Below are 19,344 nucleotides of genomic sequence, written 5' to 3'. Positions count from 1 at the left end.
GCTTTCAGTTTTCTAGTGCCGCATCGAAAACATAACGGCAATTCCACATATGGGATTAATAAAATTATATATTATTTGAAAATTTATTGGATAGCCCAATGAAAAACCTAATATTATTAAAAAGTTTTTCAGTGTCACGCCCTTCGCTTTGGACGCTTCAGCATGAAACAATATGTGTCTATGCCCAATCCCGAACCCAGATTTTGCCACGTATTCCTGAGTTTAGTATAGCAACATTTTACGATGACATCGTCACGGGAAGACTTAGAAGAAGAGCACCGAAAGCCTTTTTTTTAATCAGATGATGGTACGTTTTGAAACATTATTATATTGGAGAATACGGGACCGCCTAGGACCAGCCAAACTGAATTTCTGGACCTTACATCGTAGTCAATAAATGAAATAAGCTGTTTCCGCTCATATCCATACCATTAACAGTCCGCATTTTATCTAGAGACTTATAAAAAGCAGGCCAGTTGCGCTGTTCATGCTAATTGTGGTGGAAAATTGCTCTTGATTATACATAATGTCATTTTGAGCCATTCACCAGCCCAAGACACTTTAGATTTGATAAAGGCTCTTCTTCATTTTTAAACAAAGCCAAATTTAGATACATTCTTCAAGATAGAGTATGCTTTCGTTGCGAATGCATTGGGAAGCGTTTGCCGTTCGGCGACCCCGCACATACACAGATGACGAAATGTGAACCCTACAGCGCCGAAGGACACAATTGGGACACTCAGTTGTTTTCTTATGACTTATCTTCGGAACACTGCCTCGTCCCTGTTTCTCTGCCCTTTCAAAAAAATAAACTACTTTCAAATTATGTTATTAAAGATGAAAAAGTGTCTGTTGCGATTATATTTTACTCAGGTCAGGCTGTAGTCCGTTGTTGGCAAGAGTTCTACATTCAGGTCAGGCTAGCACGACGAAAAATTCCGTACGATATGGTTACATTATTCCTAACAACCTGAAAAAGGTCCTTTTACGGGTTAAGCATACCGATTAACGGGGACATAGAATTTTTCTATGCCACTATTGGGCGGTCTGATCCCGGTAAAGCTGTACTATCTTCTTAAATGCGCGGTTAAACGTACACACATACATCACAAAGTTCAATATAGGTAGTCCATATGGTGTTTAGCCTTTTACCTGAATTATGTAGACTCCTGCTTCCGCATATTTGTGTACACGGTGGAACTTTTGACCAGTCTGAACGGCTAAATGACAGCACAAGAAAAAATAGCAGTATCAGTTAGACAGAAAATTCGTCCGTCAAACCCTAAACGAAATATATTAATTATTTAATTATTAATTAATTAAGATTAAACATTGTGATCACACTGGGTCGAAAAACGCTAAATGGGTATTAGGTTCATTACGACAAATTATTGTATTGATTTTATTGAAAATTCACGTGGTAGACATTTTCGTTTTTCAGTTTAAGGTTTTATTTCCCTGTTTGATATAATATATATCAATTACAACTTTGATGAGGCCGTTCGCAGCGCGAAAACCATATCAGTAATCACGTCTATTGTTAAGCTTAATACTGAGTATTTGGCTAGCAGAAACAAATGTTTGTTTTAGCCTGCCGTTTCTAGAAATAGTACTATTCTTTTGTATATCTAAAATGTTAACGTAGCACATATAGAACACCGGTGACTACAGTTCCAATGCTTCAATTTAGAAAAATATATAGAAGGCCGATGCCTGACACCTGTTCGTAAAATGGTTCACGCATTTTTACAAGACAACCCTGTCCATTGTAGCGGGCCTGACATTTTAGGAACAATATGATGAACGTATGATATTCACTGCGATTTAAATAAAGGTATCTTGCTTCTTTTTCAAGGATAAAATTCCTACACGACCTTCCTTTCGAACTCGAATCAGCACCGTAAAAATCATCCGTACCTTCTTCAGTCGGACGTATTTCCTAATTTGAAAAAGTGATAAGGTGATTCAGTTTGTGCAGATGATGTCCGATCCTGCGACGAAGATAATTCATTATTTCGGCACCTGAAACCATTTCTATAGTGATAATGCCTACCACTCACTTGTAATATCTTGTTTCTCAACGTGGCCATCTCCAAAGTTCCAGATCATGGTCAGGTCACTTCCTCCGAACATCTTAGCCGTGGCGGTAACTTCGGCTCCAGTTGGTACTGTGCTTTGAGAAATATCCAACTTAAAAGCTGTCAGTTTCTGCTGAGAACTAACATCGGCCATTTGACGTACCACTTGCTCGTGGTATCGGTTTTTCACATTGATAGCTACCTGTTATTTCGAAAGCCGCCGCAGAGAGAGAAAAGGGATTTATATCGTATCGAAACTGGCATGTCTTCGTAGATACTCGACATGATTCATGCGTACGACAGAAAACATTATTTCGTTTCGCTTGATCTGCTTTGTATAGCACATTACTCAGTCACTATTAATCGCGGGCAATTGAAATCGGGTATGCCAGTTTGGAGAGATCCAGTCAATGAATACGAGAGACCTGTTTCTAAGCTTTTTGTCAACGAATTAAGTTATAGTGCGAACGAATATATATATATATATATATATATATATATATATATATAGAACGAAGAAAGTGATAGTGAAACAACTTCACATTTAGGCAGTCATATTTGCCACTGTGCATACAAAAGCATCGTCGTATGTTGCTGTTATTGCTCGATATTTATACGAAAGTTAGGACAAACAATTAAAACATCTTTCTTGCTTTGAAAATTCCTATTATCATTGCTTCTTGCCATTCTCGCTTGGTGTTTAGGCACCTATTCGCGAAGCTCGCAGAAAAATCCTGCGCAACAATTCGCTTCGCTCCCTTATAGATGGCACGTTAGAATGTTCTTACTTGGAACGTTTATCCATTCCCTAAGACAGCCCACACAATAAGTCTAAAATATGAGATATATATTGCTACCGGGAAAATCAGACGTTTTATGCATATCGCCGTAATTAAGAAAGAAGGGCATTTTCAAATCAAAAAAGGTTAAATACTGTTTACGGTTATCATATGTATACTATATGTTCGATATATTAATGCGAAACTCTAAATTTATAGGCCTGCGCAGATATTCCCCATCATCATCATCATTAATAGAGCACATTTTTTACCCAGGGATCATTGTTGAATGATGAGCCTTTACTTTGGCCGGCCGCTTATTCTCAATATAGTGGACATGATATAGGGGTGTTTATGCGGTGACGGCGGTTGATTATTTCTTTAGCGGTCGGTTGATATTGTGTTCATGTGGCGTTTCACCAAGGACATGATCACCCTTATCCAAAACTGTACAATTTACACTCTGAAAAATGCATGCAGATGGAATGACATGGCAAAAAACTTGTGCCGAACTCGCTCTTTGGTGTCGATGAAATATCCAAAAATAATTTACTTTTCAATTCGTAGATGCTTTATAATTAAGAGTCTTGAATTTTTGGCAAAAATCCGTGGTTCCGACATTTTTATATTGTTCGAAAGCTTAACGATTTTATCTGAAGGGGCACAACGATGCGATTGAATGGATGCTGAATTATCTTTAGATTAGATCTTTAGATCTTAGTGGTTAGATACAACTGTTTCTTCAGCTTATATCTGAGCCGCATCCAAAAGAGGAACGTTCGTATGTTCGATACGCTTCTTCGGTCTGGAAACATACTTAACATTTGCAAAAACATACTATTGGACATGCTCCAAACTGAGACTGTTTCTGGGAGAGCTTCCTATAAACTTTGCCGTTTTTGAAGTTGATGATGTCATTTATAAAATAATCGTCACATAGAAATGTTTCAAATTTAATGATAACATTTCTCGTTTGGTGTGATACAGACGACCTTCTAGATAAATGTATAGCTTATGTGAAGGCAAAACGATTTTCATGCACCCAGAACGTTTTTTTCTTTTATGAATAAGAGTCAAATTATCATGGACCCATAGATATGAAAACTCCAGCGCATCGAACCGTTCGACCTTGAAGCGATGTGACGCTGCACTATTTTTTTAACTAAGAAATCTAAACGTTAATCCAGCTGGGCGGCACGTAATTCGAACAGGCTAATGAGGATAGTACTATTTAGACTAAGGGCAAATCATAAAACAAAGCGATTGTTCGAGTTCGGAAAGAAAAACGCAATTGTATTGAGAATTGAAAGAGTATTTACTTATCGCTGCTTTCACTTCGACGGACGTTTGATGTTGTCCAGGGACAATTTAAAAATTCAAAGCAAAATGACACCATTTTTTCGAAGCAGACCCATCCATTGTTTGTTATCGAATTATACCGTGCCACGAAAAACAGTCTCCAGTTTTACACGCCGTACTACGGTTAAGCATTGCTTTAAAAGGTTGGCTTAGAACAAGACGAAACAAGACGTTCGTAAACACACTGCCTGGTATAGAAGCAGTATAGACGCCCGCCTTAAATTGTTCCCATGTCATTTTGTAATTATCTCAGCTCAATACACAATTTAATTACAGCATAGTGTCGGATTTACCTCGTAAGCGCCTGCATCTCCGTACTTGTACTCGAATGTGAGATTCAGGGGCGTGTTGACAAGCGCAGATACAAGGAAACGCTGCTCCTTCATAGTGAGATCATCTGTACGCACTGCTTGACCTTTAAGACCATTCCGTTTCCCCAGATCAGACTCTTCCATCGGGACCTGGCATAAAATGGAGCTATGTGACATTAAAACGTTCACAATCTATATTATACAGTCATTTGCCTTTCTACCTATAATCGAGCTTAAGAAAGATGTGTACTTTAGTAGTTATTTCTAACCTTTGCGAAGTCTATATAGCCTTGCGAAATCATCATTTATTTATATATGAATATTACCCTAAACTAAAACAAAACTGAATTGAAATATTGCATAGTAGTACTAGTACAGACGGGTCACGGTCGTAGTTGGGAAATACATGAGGGTCGCGTGGTTGATCTCGAGGCAATATATTAAAACCACCGCCGGTACTGCTATATAAGGAAAAGTTGTCCGAGTAAACCCTAGTTATGTCGGTATTAGGGCATCGTCACTACACTGGGGAACATATATTTAGCTTTTATATATATTGTCTTGCATATAAATTAAAGCTGTGTTTGTCAAATGTGTATATAACGACTGACATACATTGCGGAAGGCGAGACGTCCTGCAGCCGTTGTGAAGCCAAATATATCTCCAGCTTCAACCGGCAACGTTTTTTGAAGTTTATGGATAAAATACCCATCTTTTACTTGGATCGGTACGACGGCCATGATCTTATAAACTTCACTAACCTATAATTGAAACAGTTAATTAAACGTAGGTTGCATTAGAAAAAGGAATCTCATTTTGATCGAATTTGAATGAAGTATCGTAAATGTTCTAGCTAGCTTCATCCCACTAGGTATTGGCAACGTCTGGGATTGTATGGCTAAAAAAAAACGCCTTCCACTCGACTGAATTGTTGCACCGGTTACTTACATCTCTTTTAGGACACATGTCGAAATCGACACAGGCCACTTTCGAAAGACAAAGGCCAGTACTGCCCTCACATTTGGCAATGTCGTCTTCAAACGAGCAGCCAAGGCACGCTGGCCGAAGAAGCTGAAAAGGAGACCAACAAAGTATTTTTGCTAAGCTGAAGCTATCTATACATAGGTAAATTAGAAAAACATTGTTAATTGCTGATAAAAGCCTCGTAATGTAATCGTACTTCAAAGTGGGAGAAAAATATTTAAGAAAAGTGGTTTAACATAGCAGTTCATAGGGAAGCTGTATTGGTCAACTCTTCTCTTCGAGAATAGAATTTTTCAGCACTAAACCGTCCCAGCACGAGAACGTGCTCCCCAATTAAAGCTGCATAAAATACCTTGGAATTAGATAATTCAATCTTTAAATATTTTTGCGAATTGAGATGAATCTGAGATAAGCAAAACACATACGGTCACAGTTGTGGCGGCCACAAAACCAGCCGGCTCTCTTTTGCCCGCTTTACTCAGAAGCGCGTAAATTTAGGGTCGTTACCTTGCCATTAAAAAGGAGTTCGTTTTAAAACTGTAAGATGTAAATTAATTTTAAAAATCCATTTCGTTATTTTGAGTATATAGGCAATGTGGAGGGCCGTTCTACGTCATTAATTACTTGTCAGCTTGATTACCATTAACCAGAAGTACACGAATGCTTTTATCGACGCAGAGCTTAGGTTAGATCAGGCAAAACGGCAGCTCGATTGACTCTGAAGCTCTGTAGTACTGGAGTATTCTCTGACCGAAAAAAACTGATGAGTACGCTGAGAATTTTGAGCCTTTTTTTCTTTTATTGTACGCCTGTTTGCGATGAGAAATGGTAACTGCTATCCTGTGGAATTTCACGATAGTCACTTTCGAAAAGGTCGTACATATTTATTATAGGAGGGGTAACTAAAAACACCATTGGGGTATGCTTGCAAGAGATAATCGTGGTCACAAAACTCCTAAAGTCTCACTATTTGTGTCTTCAACGCAAATACGCTTTCAATTGGTGATCGTTGAGAGCACAGCCCTATTTACTGAACTTGAAGTATGAGATAGGTTGCTTACTTTCTATGCACTGATATAGGAAACGGATAGAAGTGACATTTGTATATAAGACTTTATAATGTAGCGGATTATTTGGACAACTAGGGTCGGAGCTATTTGGCAGTAACTTGTGTACTCTCCTTTACAATGCTGGCCTATCTTGTCAATTAATAACGTAAAAGATCTTTAATTTCATATAAGGCCAGCAGATAGAATAAACCGGCTTAAGAATAAATCACAGCCGTACCTTTGCACAAAGCCCGTTAGAATAGTATTATGTAATATCAGTATCAAGAGTTTGCCGAAAAGATACGAACCGCTTCAGCTAATATGAATTACTTTACTTTACTTACAAAAGATAATCTAATCTACAAAATACCGTCGATGTTTTGCGTAAAAATTTCGGTATCATTAAAAATAGTTTTTATGCCCTATTTGATGAATTTTCAGTTCTTTCATTCGATGCTCTATTATAGATTTCCCGCTTTGACCTGCAAAAACATTTCTCGTTGCTTAGAAAATTGCATAACAGCCGACAACAGTAGAGACGGTCGACTGTGCAAAGATTTTTGTAAGGTAGTAGTGTTTTGGTAGCGATTTCATAAAAAGGATGTGACTTTGCACTAAAAAGATTTGATTTTCTTTGCGTACTAAAAACGTAAGCTAACGTACGCCGACTATGACAAGCAGCGCAGCAAATTCCGTCGCAATTTCATCAACAAAGCCTAAAATAGGCGTGTAAGTTAAAAAAAAAAAAAAGGGATAGCTCTACTTCGTAATTATTCTATTTATTTATAAACGTGCTCTAAGAATCGCTCAAATTGTACGACTAATTTCAAATGGCGTTCATATTAAATCTCTGTTTGTTCGTTTGTTGTTGTTTGTCTCTCGTAAATGATATCTCTAGCATTTATACTAACAAAGGTAATCCTAATCGTATGACCGAAAAGGTTGTGTTAACTGTACTCGTTTGATTATTGCCGGCAAACAGATCCAACATCGAATCCTCGGCTCTTTTCGCGCCCAACTCCTCAGACCACTTTTATTATTCTCCGCGAAGCAAAAATCTTCTATATTTCATCGTATCGTGAGTGCAAGCCCCTTTTCAAGAAAGGATCGAGCGCAGAAGCACCCGGAGCGTCGACTTCATTAATAATAGGCCTCGTTGTGACACACGCTCGCTAGTCCCCCAGTCCGCTGTAAAGTTTTACACTTCGCGTTAGGAAGCGACTAATATTTTCAAAGGACTAAATGATAGACATATCTGGCAAGTAACTATGTACAAATTGTCGATAGCAAAGGGGAAAGTTAGTGTGACAAGATCCAGTCAGCTAAAAACTGAGACATCTATTTTTATTCGTATCATGTCTTTCTCTATAGAGCATGGTCCGGACCTACCGCTGGCTTCGCAGTAGTAAACTAACAGTTAACTGCACGGTAGGAACAAAAGTACGGACCTGAACGTGAATTGTCTTTTTTATGCCGAGATATCACGCGGTGAGAATACGTCCTGGAAGGACAACTTGCCTAGTTCGCAGCTGCGCCACTTCTGTCGAATGGGCGTATGACTCGTAAACACGTAGTTACTGACAAATATTGTATTTTACGTTAAATTATTAAAGATTGAGAGGAAGTTCACAACCATTTTGCTTTCACCATCAGATCGAATCGGCTAGAAGCAGGGTCGTCGAATATTGCGTAAATAAAGAACTTGTGAGAACATTCAAATGGTTTAGCCGGGGATTATCTAACAAGTAAAATTGCCCTGATTTTTCTAACAAAACTGGAATGATATTTATATATATATATAAATATAATACTTTGTGCGTGTCTTGAGGTGAACCGACAATATTTTGGATCTAGCAAAAATGTTCAGCTTGCCAAGAATATGCGATAAATTCATTGTGTTGCAGAGAAATTTGTTTTCTTTGATTTTAATAGTTTTTCAGCGGAATAGAATATAAAAACTCTATATACCTCAACGGACCTTCGATACGAGACGCACGAGTCGTAAAAATCTAACCAATATCGGTAGCAACCCATTCTGTGAACTATGATGCTCCCTCTAGTGTTATAAACAATTCATTTCCGTTCTATTTATAATAAGCCAATCGTTCGATTTGGGCATCGTCTATCAACCAGAAACAAGAAGCGTGCAGTCCTCTCTGTGCTACCTACGAGCATATCGAGCTTTCCTTGAACGGCACCGAATCCCTGAAACGCGAAAACAGTTCCTTTGTGAAGTACGCGCGCGTTCGGAAGAATCGCTGAATCCACGGCGTTTTCTTCGGAGAGTACGACCGATTGTGTCCGAAACTGTGGGACACGTTCGCCGACAATCGTCGGGTAGACATCTACAAGCGAGAGAAACCAACAAACAACAAGCAAAGTAAAAATGTTCCACGGTTATTCATCAACAAAACTATGTAGTTCCGATCTCCTGTGATCGCGTTAATTTACTATAATTCAAGCTTCTCAAAAGCGTAGAACGCCGATATATCTACTATGTCTGTAGGTGGTATGTACACCAAAGTACTCTGCAGTATGACCTGATCTCCTAAACGACATTTTCGAGATCCTGAGTTCGGTCCACCGCTACGATTCTGTAGTTTTTGGCTTTTTTTTTATTTTTCAACATGATGCCATTTGATTACCCTAAATAATTTCTAGATATACAATAAATGTATATTTATCATATGTCTAGAAACCTCAAATTTCGTGTAAAAAATATTTCTCATTATATATCTCCACCTTGCGAAGTTAATATCAGTTAGCAGTTACTTATGAACCGTTTGTAAATGTAATAAATGAGGCTAAGAGATGCACCTATAAGTTATTGACAAAAAAAAAAATACAAGCGATTATACTAAATCGACCTTAATGTTCCGCATTCACTTACAGGCGTTCAAATTGTTCTGCGTGTAACCTTCCTCTGTAATATATTGTAGACTTTCTGATGCATAGTACGGTTTCTTAATTTCAAGAAATTGACAATAATAAAAATATTAGGATGAAAAAACTTCGCGTATTCGATTCCTAATAAACCAGTGTACTACTAAATTTCAATCGTCAACAGTGGTTAATACACGGCAGTGTTACAGTGCTTACAACAGCCCTAGTTGACTTGGCTTACATGAAGGGCTGACATCTATAAATCCTATATAACTACAGAGATGGGTATCGTGCGTTGGTGATGCAAAGATGATTTTTATGTATACTTCTATATGACTACCAGACGTGTTGCCACATGAATGCTCACAGGTAAACGATATTTATTGTTAAGTGGAGCGGAATTTCTGCTTCGAAGAAGCCTGTCCTCTAGTTACATAAGTTGCAAGTATAACCCATACGGCCTTTAATTGCTCTTTAAGTAGAGTACGAATAAAACACGCGCTCATATAAACTTTAATGTTTAGCTATTGACTTTCAGCATTCATTTAAGGCTAACTCAATTTTGAGAAGAAATCGAAAAATGCATGAGAAGCCATCTTATGGCCGTGCTCGTAATGTTCTAACTCAAGCATAAAGCAGTCTGGGATATGTGTGTTTTTCTCCTTTGGCGCTCGTCCGAAGTCTATAGAAAGATTGCTTTTTTTTTATTCGATGGATCTTTAAGCGCGTGTATACTTTCTACATTTAATTAGTACAGCCGATTATAATATGAAGCTCAAAGTCAGTTCAGGCAATACGTAATAGCAAAATATCACCATCTGCAAATGATCAGACCAGAAGCTTTTCATACATTTTCCTATATAGCATTTACAGTTGAAAGGGATTATGCAGCCCAGTTGTATGTATGAAGTCCTAGACTCGATGTGTAAACGCACACACATATCATGCAGAAGCTGCCTTATGAGACAAATATTTTTATTCTATTTGTTTAATTTACCAGGTATATTGCGTGATTTGCTTCCAGTGCCATCGCCAGGCATAAACTCGAGACTGAGGTCAGTGCCTTTGAGAACGTCAAGGCGACACTGAAACTTGACGTTTGGCTCGACAAGGACAGGGCAAGCCCACGCAATGTGTTGTTCTTCAGGACTCGTAGTTACAACCACGGTGGTGTGCGCGAACGCAGTATATATCTGCAATAGGTCCAATATGGCCTCATTTCCACTTATTCCCGCACTTTTCCATGTACAAAATAAGACTATGAGAGGTACCTTCTTTGTTGAAATTTGACGATTATTCGTAACAAACTACACGTAGCCGCAGTAAACAGTCCTCTTATTTATCATTATTTTCTAATATCCCTGCAATTTTTCTCAATTACTCACGTCGTGGGCCGTATAAGGCTTGGCCATGACCTGAACATTGTATCGACCAGGCTTCCAATAGATATATTTCGGCTCCATTGATAGACTGCCGTTGATTCCCTCACTGCCATCTCCGAAGTCGATAACTACGTGGGCATCCTTGCCTGATGAGGTCTGGCAAAAAACACGAGTCAGTTTCTATTGTTTTATTACAGCTACATAGTTCTCGCGAAAGTATTCATTAATACCAAGTGTATCATTAGATATGAAATGTTACTGTATTAAATATTAGCGTGCGACATCCTTTAATAAGGACAATACGATACGAATGAGTCACTAGGTAAACGTTTGTGAATAAGCATGCGTAGATATGCGTATACCGTACAGACTCGGAGTAACAACTGCCAGGCTGACGGAGTTAGCAGTGTCATGATGGCCACCGGGTTAGTTTCTTGTATCTATGTAGGTTACGCCAATGCAATTTCTGTTTGACGCCTGTTGGCGGCTAGTCAACTGCCCTTAAGCAGTGCACTGTTTATTGCCTTTCTCGCAAGCTCGTGTTGAAGGCATAAAACCTTAGACTGGCGAAAAGTTTAACACCTTTTCATGCTTTATAGTACGGCGAATGGCATCTTTATGTAGCGTTCGATCGGCTTGAGCGTATTCTTAGTTAAATTCAAATGGTTACGAATAAATTTATGATTTTCTTTCTGGCAGAAGCCCTTTGACTTAGAAAAGTAGCTTTTACACACAAATGTTTTCATGTGAAATGCTTTGTTAGATATGTTTATATTGTGTTTGATTTTAGCGCCGGCGCCATATCCGAAACCCGTTAAATCCGCTGTCCGTAAATACATAAAAGGTGCTTGCACCCGCTATGCTTACGTATTTTCAGTTTTGGTCAAGTACAAATGTTCAAGAGCACTCTCGATATCGGACTAGAAACACCAAACGTAACGAATAAGCTGGTAGAATGATTGGGTCTCCAGCTTAAATCGTGAAGACTTTTAGCGTTTCAAAACAGGAAAGGAACCTGTTTGTTCTAGCGTACTTCCATGCGCGTGGTGTTGCCGGATTGACATCGAAGTGCTGAAGACATTAGATGAAGACATGGTAAATAGCCCTCTATACAAGACGCCTCCTTTCTCTTGATTATCGGAGGCGCATCAATATTTATTATTATTAAGGCGATATTCCCTGCTGCACTCTGCATCGATGGTCATGAATCTCGTATCTGCATCCTTCTCGTTTTGCGAGAAAAGAAAGACATCATAGTTCGGTCTTACTTTTCCATTCTTTTTCTTAAAATGTATCACCATGGGACAGATTAACGACTCAGAGAGAGCGATGACTTCTTTGCGGGTGTGTGCGATCGAATTGTCTCCCGTTTACTCAGAAGGTAATACCTATATATAGACCACATACATTTTTAAACCTAATAGACTTTTGGACTTTTTCGGTTATTTTACACATTAACATGTTTGATTTGCCCTCAGTTCAGAATTTGCTTTTTAATAAATACATTTATAAGAATAAAATTGTCATATGTAAGATATCGCAGCGACACTCCATCCACTAATATCGCTTGATGCATGGTTAGTAAGAAAAAATTATTTGCATATTAAGGAAAGAATACGCTAAAAACAATCAGTAAGCCGTTTAAATCTCAAATTGAAGGTATAATCGCGGTTAATGGTGGTTATACTGATCAAACAGGATCATTAGAAACGACACTTTTAGCATATGAAAGAAAAATGTGTAGCTTAAAAAGAATTTATAGGAAAAGCTTCATCTAAATATATACATTAACACACATATACACACTTAATAGCTTCGCTTTTCACGCGTAGCACCCACTCATTCCATATCATAATTACCCGCTTCAAATAGTTATCCACAGAATCTCGTAATGGGCATAAACTTAATCACTGGCTTAACTTAAGGCAGGAGAAAGATAGTTCACTCATATTATAATGTTGAGCTTAACTATACCCTGCTGTTACACTACCTAGTAATTATTTTTAGCTGTAATGGCTTACACTTTAAGGCGAATCCTTAAGAGCTCCACTTTACTTTCTGCCTATCAAAAGCAATATTAAATCATGCAGAAAAAAGGCCCAAATTAAACAAAACGTCACAGTGTAAAATGGACTTCAGTTTTAAACCATACCTTTATTTTTGTGAAGTTACGATTATTTTTCTTATTGTAGAAGTTGTGGGTTAGTATTCCTTATGCCCTTCACTTCAGCATACTTATTCACGAAAAAACGCCAGGCATCCCTTATACAGCAAAATACATATTACAAAAATGAAAACGATACGACGAAAATTATACGACTTACCGCAATATAAAAAGAAACCTCCTCTCCAACAGCCACTAATGACTGTGAGGGCATCACTCGTATGTTCTCAATCGGCGTGAACAGTGACGAGAAGTAGAATCGAACTGCAAATGGATGTTTGTCGCAAACCTCATCTTTTGCTGCAACCGCCTTTTCCACTAAAAGTGAGAAAACGTGGAAAAAAAAAGGATTTTTTTTTGTTAACAGCGAGGACTATGCTAGCGGCCAAAAATGTGTGTCTTTCCACCCAAGAAGGTAAAACGTAGTAGTTATCAAAGTTGTGTCGTAGTTTAACAACGTAGGATTCGAATACATAAAATCGAAATCGAAGTCCTTCGTGTGGTAGATGTTAAGAATATATAGTTTTGTAATAATAGTTAAAGCTGTTAATGCTAATTTGTATTGAAAAGGCTGCATGCCCACGTATAACGTAGAAATATAAGTTTATAGTTTACGGTTCTATGTTTCGATGTATTGGAAAACCTGATGATTACGAAATCGTTTGTCGAAGGCGCTGTCATTAAAATTACCCATCGATGTTGGAAACGAAAACTTTTTGCGCTCTGCACTATGTTCAGGTGGCAACGTGAAGGTTTTCAGGTGCTCCTTCAAGATGTCGCCTTTATCTGCAGTGGCCAGATAGTGAAATGGCTGAACTGACCCTTAATACATTTCCGTCCTAAGTTTCTTTTACCTTTGTTGGACATCGACTGTTCGTATCCGGTTGCTTACGTCTTCAGACATTGAATGTACGTACATTTTGCGTGAACTTATAGAGCACAGATGGAAATTTTCATGTCTGATTTACTTAACCCATACTTTTCGGGTCGCCATAGTAGCTGAGCAGAAATTTTGTAAAGGAAAGGTTGTGTCGACAAGGGTCTGGTTATAGTCTATTAAACATAGTTTCATAGACTATTCAACACTGTAATAACAATGACGCCGTTCGATACGACTGAGCTTAGAACGACTGTTCTCTATATGCTGTGCCTAAAAGTTTTGAAAAATATTTAATTTAACTGCTCAAATTGACTCGGTGGGATAAAGAAAATGATTCGGAATTCTCCCATAGAGTTTGAATACGCAGAGAAAAGCTTTCACGCGTCTCTGGCATCCAAGGATTTTTCAAAAGGTACTTAAACATGCTCTTATCATAGACTAGTTGTTTTATTGTATTTACTGATAGCATTTTGGCAGAATGAAGGATAAAGATAATCCAGCTATTTAAATGACTGCAAGATTGACTATTACAAGCCGATTTTGAAAAAATACTATGACGTAACAACGTTTGCTGAAATGGTACGCGAATTTCTGTGTGATTTGTTATAAAACTCTATTTTGAACTACGAGAAGACTGCAATCACGACTCGTTCCTCGTAATCGTGTGTAAATAAAACGTGATATTAGGTCTGCTTATATGCGTAACTTTCAAATCTAAACGTTTTTCCACTGACGGTATTAGGCTTTTCTCGTAATTGTTTTTATTGAGTTAGTTAGCTTTTTGCCAACGCAATCGAATGAGCCCTTAGTTCTCATGTTCGATTACTAAAAAAAGTGATGATTGTGCACAACTGTTTAATTGTCTAAAGTACTGCTACTGTGCGGAATATAGCGCCTACACTTGAATAAAATTGTATAGATAAGGTAGAGAAAAAATGCACGCACGAGGCTTGTGCAAAATACCCTGTTCTGTGATAGTGAGCGAACTATACAGCATAGCTAACCCTAGAATGTTTAGAAAAAATTTCTCGAAAAAAAATATAGATCTTTTCTAATCTTCGAAAAAAAACAAACTGCACGTATTAGCAGGGCAATAATTTTTTACATAAGGAGCAGGAATCGTAAATGGAGTTTGACACGTTCCCGGCGATGAAATATTGGGTGCCCTCCATGGTAATATTTGATAACAGCAGCGATAATATTAAGACTTTTGCTTTAAATTCAGGTATACATCATATATGTTATATGCACTTGAATATTTTGTAGCTATTTGTGTGAACTATATGTAACAGTCTTGTTGTACACGTATCCCTGCAGTAAATCTACAATCCTCGTACGGTATTTCAAAATAATATTTCTTTTCATATGATTATAGTATCATTTGTTTGTTTACCTATGTTATCGATTTCCTCTTTTAAATAAATTATTGTGTTTTAAATAGTTTAAAATTAAATAAATTGTCTTACCGAACACGTCATTAGAGCAAAGACAGAACTTCCCATACTGGATCCCGGCGTAGGGCATTGGTATGCCAGCGCAGAGGCTGGCGCAGTGCGTGCTTTCGATGCCTTTTAAGGGATCATATCCGCCTGGGGTGTTTACGAACGAGGCCGCTGCGTCCGGGCGTAGGCAGTCACCGTCTTTCAGGCCAAACACTGTTAACACGTAAATAATATAAAAACACAAAAACGTAAATCATGAACAGAATAGAATGCATACTCGGCTTCACTGTCACTATTAACGTCAGAACGTTGAATTACGGTACAAACATCACTCGGATTCATGGTCCTACAGAACTGCGTGATTTTCTAAACATTCGGTTTATATACAATAGTACTTACTTTTCTTCAGCCGCAATTTGCGTCAAATACAGCACACTATTTACGTTTTGTAGTGCTGCTGGCTTACCAAAATGACTCGAACACAGGCATTGGCAGCACTTCTTCTACTTAACAGGTTTAGATGTGTGAGCTAGAAGTTCATGCCATGTCGTAAATAGAGGCCATTCAAGGTTCGTTTAGCCGGTATGCAAATGTTCATACTAACTCAGCTAATTAACCGACTGTAGACAGCGCAGTCTTTCGTCCTGCCCAGCTCCGTAATGCGTAATACGTCCTACACAAGAAAATTTCTATTACATGCTGCATGTGTGGACATGTTGTAACGATGGCACTGCGAACGCAAACGTGGTTTATTTTTCATCCTGCTAATAGCTAACTGCTCCGATCTAGGCCTTAGAGCCTTCACCATCCTTCATATAAGCATACTTCGACTATTCGACTAGGCGATGCACGCTAAAGAGTTGGCATAATCTGTAGCTGAGCGAAATTACTTGGCCCCTACTCGTATCCGTTTTCATAAAGTCCATTGCACGTCTCGATAAGATAAAACGTACCGCCCAGTCACTGCAAGCTTCTCTGTTTCGTAGCTTTAAGCGTCTGAAGTGTTTACATGGCTTACCCAAAACACCTCGCCAGGTGCCGACCTTACCCTTTCAAATGAATATACACCATCAAATAAATGTAATTTTTGTAGGCGTTAAGGTACTACATTAATTGACACAACTTAAATCTACGCAATGCTGGTTTTTATGTCTTTCAGTAGTCATGAATCCGTTCTATGTTCTTATTCTCTACCAACAACTTACCGTTACAATTGATTTTCGACTGGTAAGTGACCTCTACTGGCAATCAGCTATATATATATATGTCTAGCTCCCCACAGTAGACTTTGTTACTACACAATACTAAGGTCGGTCAAGTGACGCAGCGACCGGTAAACACATCTGCCAACATAACGGCCAATTAACATAATGAACATGGTCGAATTGTTACTCATGAAATGGACGGTATTATTAAGGCACAAGAACTATTCTTCGTTCAAGGTTTTTGGGTAGAACAAAGGCGCGTTCGAGAAGACTTCGCTTGCACAAATCTTTTCCACAGCGTCAGCAGCTTTTACCAATCTGTTCTTAAGCTTGGAAGCAGCACTCACTGTGTTATGATAATGGTTCGGTTATTCTTAACTTTTTTTTAGACAAAATTAGAATTGAAACCAAAAAACTGACCTGTTGCAAATTCCGCCATTAAGAAAGTGACCAGCCATGGACTTGCACGACAGGTGCGCTGAAAGAAGGAAAGACAATGTTACGACCTTTATTTTCCAATTTTTCGCATGTCCAACGAAACTATAAAAATCGTTTGTAGTTTTTTTAAATTTTGTTTTTTTTTCATTTAAGCATTTAAGAAACTTCTTTCTCAAAGGTTGAATTCTGAGGGCGCTTGTCGGAACGGCCATACATACAACGAACGCACAATATGTATCTACATGTAATAAGCCAATTCTACCGAAAATTTCCAATTCGATACCTAAGTAAGCATAAGTATTCTATATGTCTGCAATTAAATATAATGAGAGTCTATTGCATTTAAACAGTAGAAAGCTGAGTATATTTGTTTAAGCTACTAGTTGGAATTTATTAGATTTAATTTATCACAGATAAAAGGTAATAGACGAGCAAATACCGATTGTGTGATGCACAGAGATAGCGATCTTGCATGTACAGCAAACAAGGTCTACAAAGGTAGTGAGACAGCCCATAACATCAAGTTTCAAATTTGCACTCTCATTTGAATGAATTCCTTGATAATCCTCAAAAGACATGACAGCAGTCGGAATTATGCTATTAAGACAATATACGCAGATATAACAAAAAAAAAATTAACATATCACGTAATTTGAAGGCCTTCGTAGATACAAATAGAAGTGTTTAGAACCACAAGTTTTTATTTGTGGCCTTGTATGATGTGGGCAAGACTTTATACAAAATTCACATTAAAATACAGAATTATCGATTAAAAGGTATATTTACAGCTTGAATTTACAGCAGAATCTGTCCTGCATATTCAAAGGAGCTACCTGAAACGGATGTAATTAGTTGGAACGCTCCCGTTATCGATACGATTTATTCGATTATTTCGAAGTTCCAAAAGGGTGAAAATTCCTTGAGAACAACTTATCTAGATTATCTCAAGGCAAAATTATTGATGTTGTTAATAGTCTGTCATTACAGGAAGCTTTGGTAGTAGGAACCATGATAAAACTGTCAGGTCTGATACAACTACTCAAGAAAGGGACTTCTCCAATACAAGCCTGGAATTACGAGAGTTCGTTTATGACGCTACATGTTATTTTGTTAACCTAGAAGTCGGTGTACTTGGAACTTCTTCATTATGCGTGCAGGCGCTATCATTTTTCCGTTCACTTGATTATTCCATCTGTTTATCTGAAGGGTACGTAATATGGGGCTTGGAGACTCAGGCCAAATCATCGATGCCAGAGAACAGGAGGTCCTTTAAGATGCTTAATCAATTTTGACTTTATCCATTTTATTGACATTCGCGTAGTACGGTATGAGAGGACCTAGACTTAGTTTTACCTAAATAACTTAATTCAGCGTACTTTTTGAGATGGGTAAATAGGAGAGAGTAGAGGTTGAAGGAAACAGTAAGCTCCTCCGCACTTACATGTCTCGTCCTTAATCAAATTAGGAGTTCTCATACAATGACATGCGTGCCTATATGATGTCCGCCATATCACTCTTATGTGTACTTTGGTATTTAGCTATACAGTGCTGTATCAATGCTCTATAAACCCATGGAGAAATGGCTTTGTTTACTGAGACCCCAACACTTCTTGAGGGATTTACTATGTAGATTATATAAAACAGTTACATTAAAAATAAACATTAATGGAAAATATCTAAAATTAAAAAGATTTGTTGATTATATGGTTATGCCACTACATTTTAATTTTGGACTGTCGGAACTAGAAGCACTTCTTAAGTAAATTTTCCTTGAGATAGTTGAATCGATAATAGAACTTATGTTACGTACACATTTGATTGGGCTCGCTCACAGATTCAATAGAGACACATGTTAATTCATCTTATTGTACGGACTACGTTGCATCGGTATAATATATATATCGGTATAATAATCTATATATCACATCGGCATGCGCCTTTAACGCAAGTTTTATAATACTTACCGCCATGGCGGCCGTCTAACAAATCTGGATGTTACTTATGCCTTGAGATTTGTTCAACGATACTTTGTTTCTATTAGTTTCGTCTTTTCTACAACAACTAGGTTTGCACCCATTGGTAGAAGGTGTCGATATGGCCACGTTTTGCTACTCCGCTTGGTGGCGACGCACCGGTATAGGTATAGCACTGTCCGAAGGGCTTGTAGCGATGCAGCAACATATGAAGCCTTTACGTCAACGTTACCAGGACAACCATTTATGCGGTGTTGATAGGTAGCACGCGATTACACCGGAAGTACCTTCCGCCTATCATCTACTCGAATGTCTAGACTTAGAGCTCTGGGTTAGGTATTTATACTAGGTTCAATCTAAAATAAATAAACCCTTTTACGTTTGCCTGTAAACTTACTAGAAGCTTAATGACCTTA

General features: G+C 38.0%; 1 protein-coding gene across 1 annotated transcript in view; it reads right to left on the bottom strand.

The window, feature by feature from the left end:
* LOC111269115 (polycystin-1) overlaps positions 1 to 19,075 on the bottom strand; it is an 81,846-nt gene extending 62,771 nt beyond the window's left edge. Inside the window, exons 1-13 of the mRNA XM_086971981.1 lie at positions 18,920 to 19,075; positions 16,938 to 16,995; positions 15,337 to 15,525; positions 13,151 to 13,308; positions 10,830 to 10,982; positions 10,442 to 10,637; positions 8,661 to 8,906; positions 7,225 to 7,277; positions 5,477 to 5,599; positions 5,143 to 5,289; positions 4,510 to 4,677; positions 2,061 to 2,280; positions 1,153 to 1,220 (exon numbers count right to left, since the gene is read on the bottom strand). Of these exons, the coding sequence (XP_086828107.1) occupies positions 1,153 to 1,220; positions 2,061 to 2,280; positions 4,510 to 4,677; positions 5,143 to 5,289; positions 5,477 to 5,599; positions 7,225 to 7,277; positions 8,661 to 8,906; positions 10,442 to 10,637; positions 10,830 to 10,982; positions 13,151 to 13,308; positions 15,337 to 15,525; positions 16,938 to 16,995; positions 18,920 to 18,925 (1,785 nt within the window). The 5' untranslated portion in view covers positions 18,926 to 19,075. The remainder of the gene's footprint in view (positions 1 to 1,152; positions 1,221 to 2,060; positions 2,281 to 4,509; positions 4,678 to 5,142; positions 5,290 to 5,476; positions 5,600 to 7,224; positions 7,278 to 8,660; positions 8,907 to 10,441; positions 10,638 to 10,829; positions 10,983 to 13,150; positions 13,309 to 15,336; positions 15,526 to 16,937; positions 16,996 to 18,919) is intronic.
* Between the last annotated feature and the right edge of the window lie 269 nt (positions 19,076 to 19,344).

Source organism: Varroa jacobsoni, unplaced genomic scaffold (genome assembly GCF_002532875.2).
Source record: "Varroa jacobsoni isolate VJ856 unplaced genomic scaffold, vjacob_1.0 scaffold_1356, whole genome shotgun sequence".
NCBI lineage: Eukaryota > Metazoa > Arthropoda > Arachnida > Mesostigmata > Varroidae > Varroa > Varroa jacobsoni.
The sequence above is the reverse complement of the archived record's forward strand: the minus strand, read 5'-3'. Positions and strand labels throughout refer to the sequence as shown.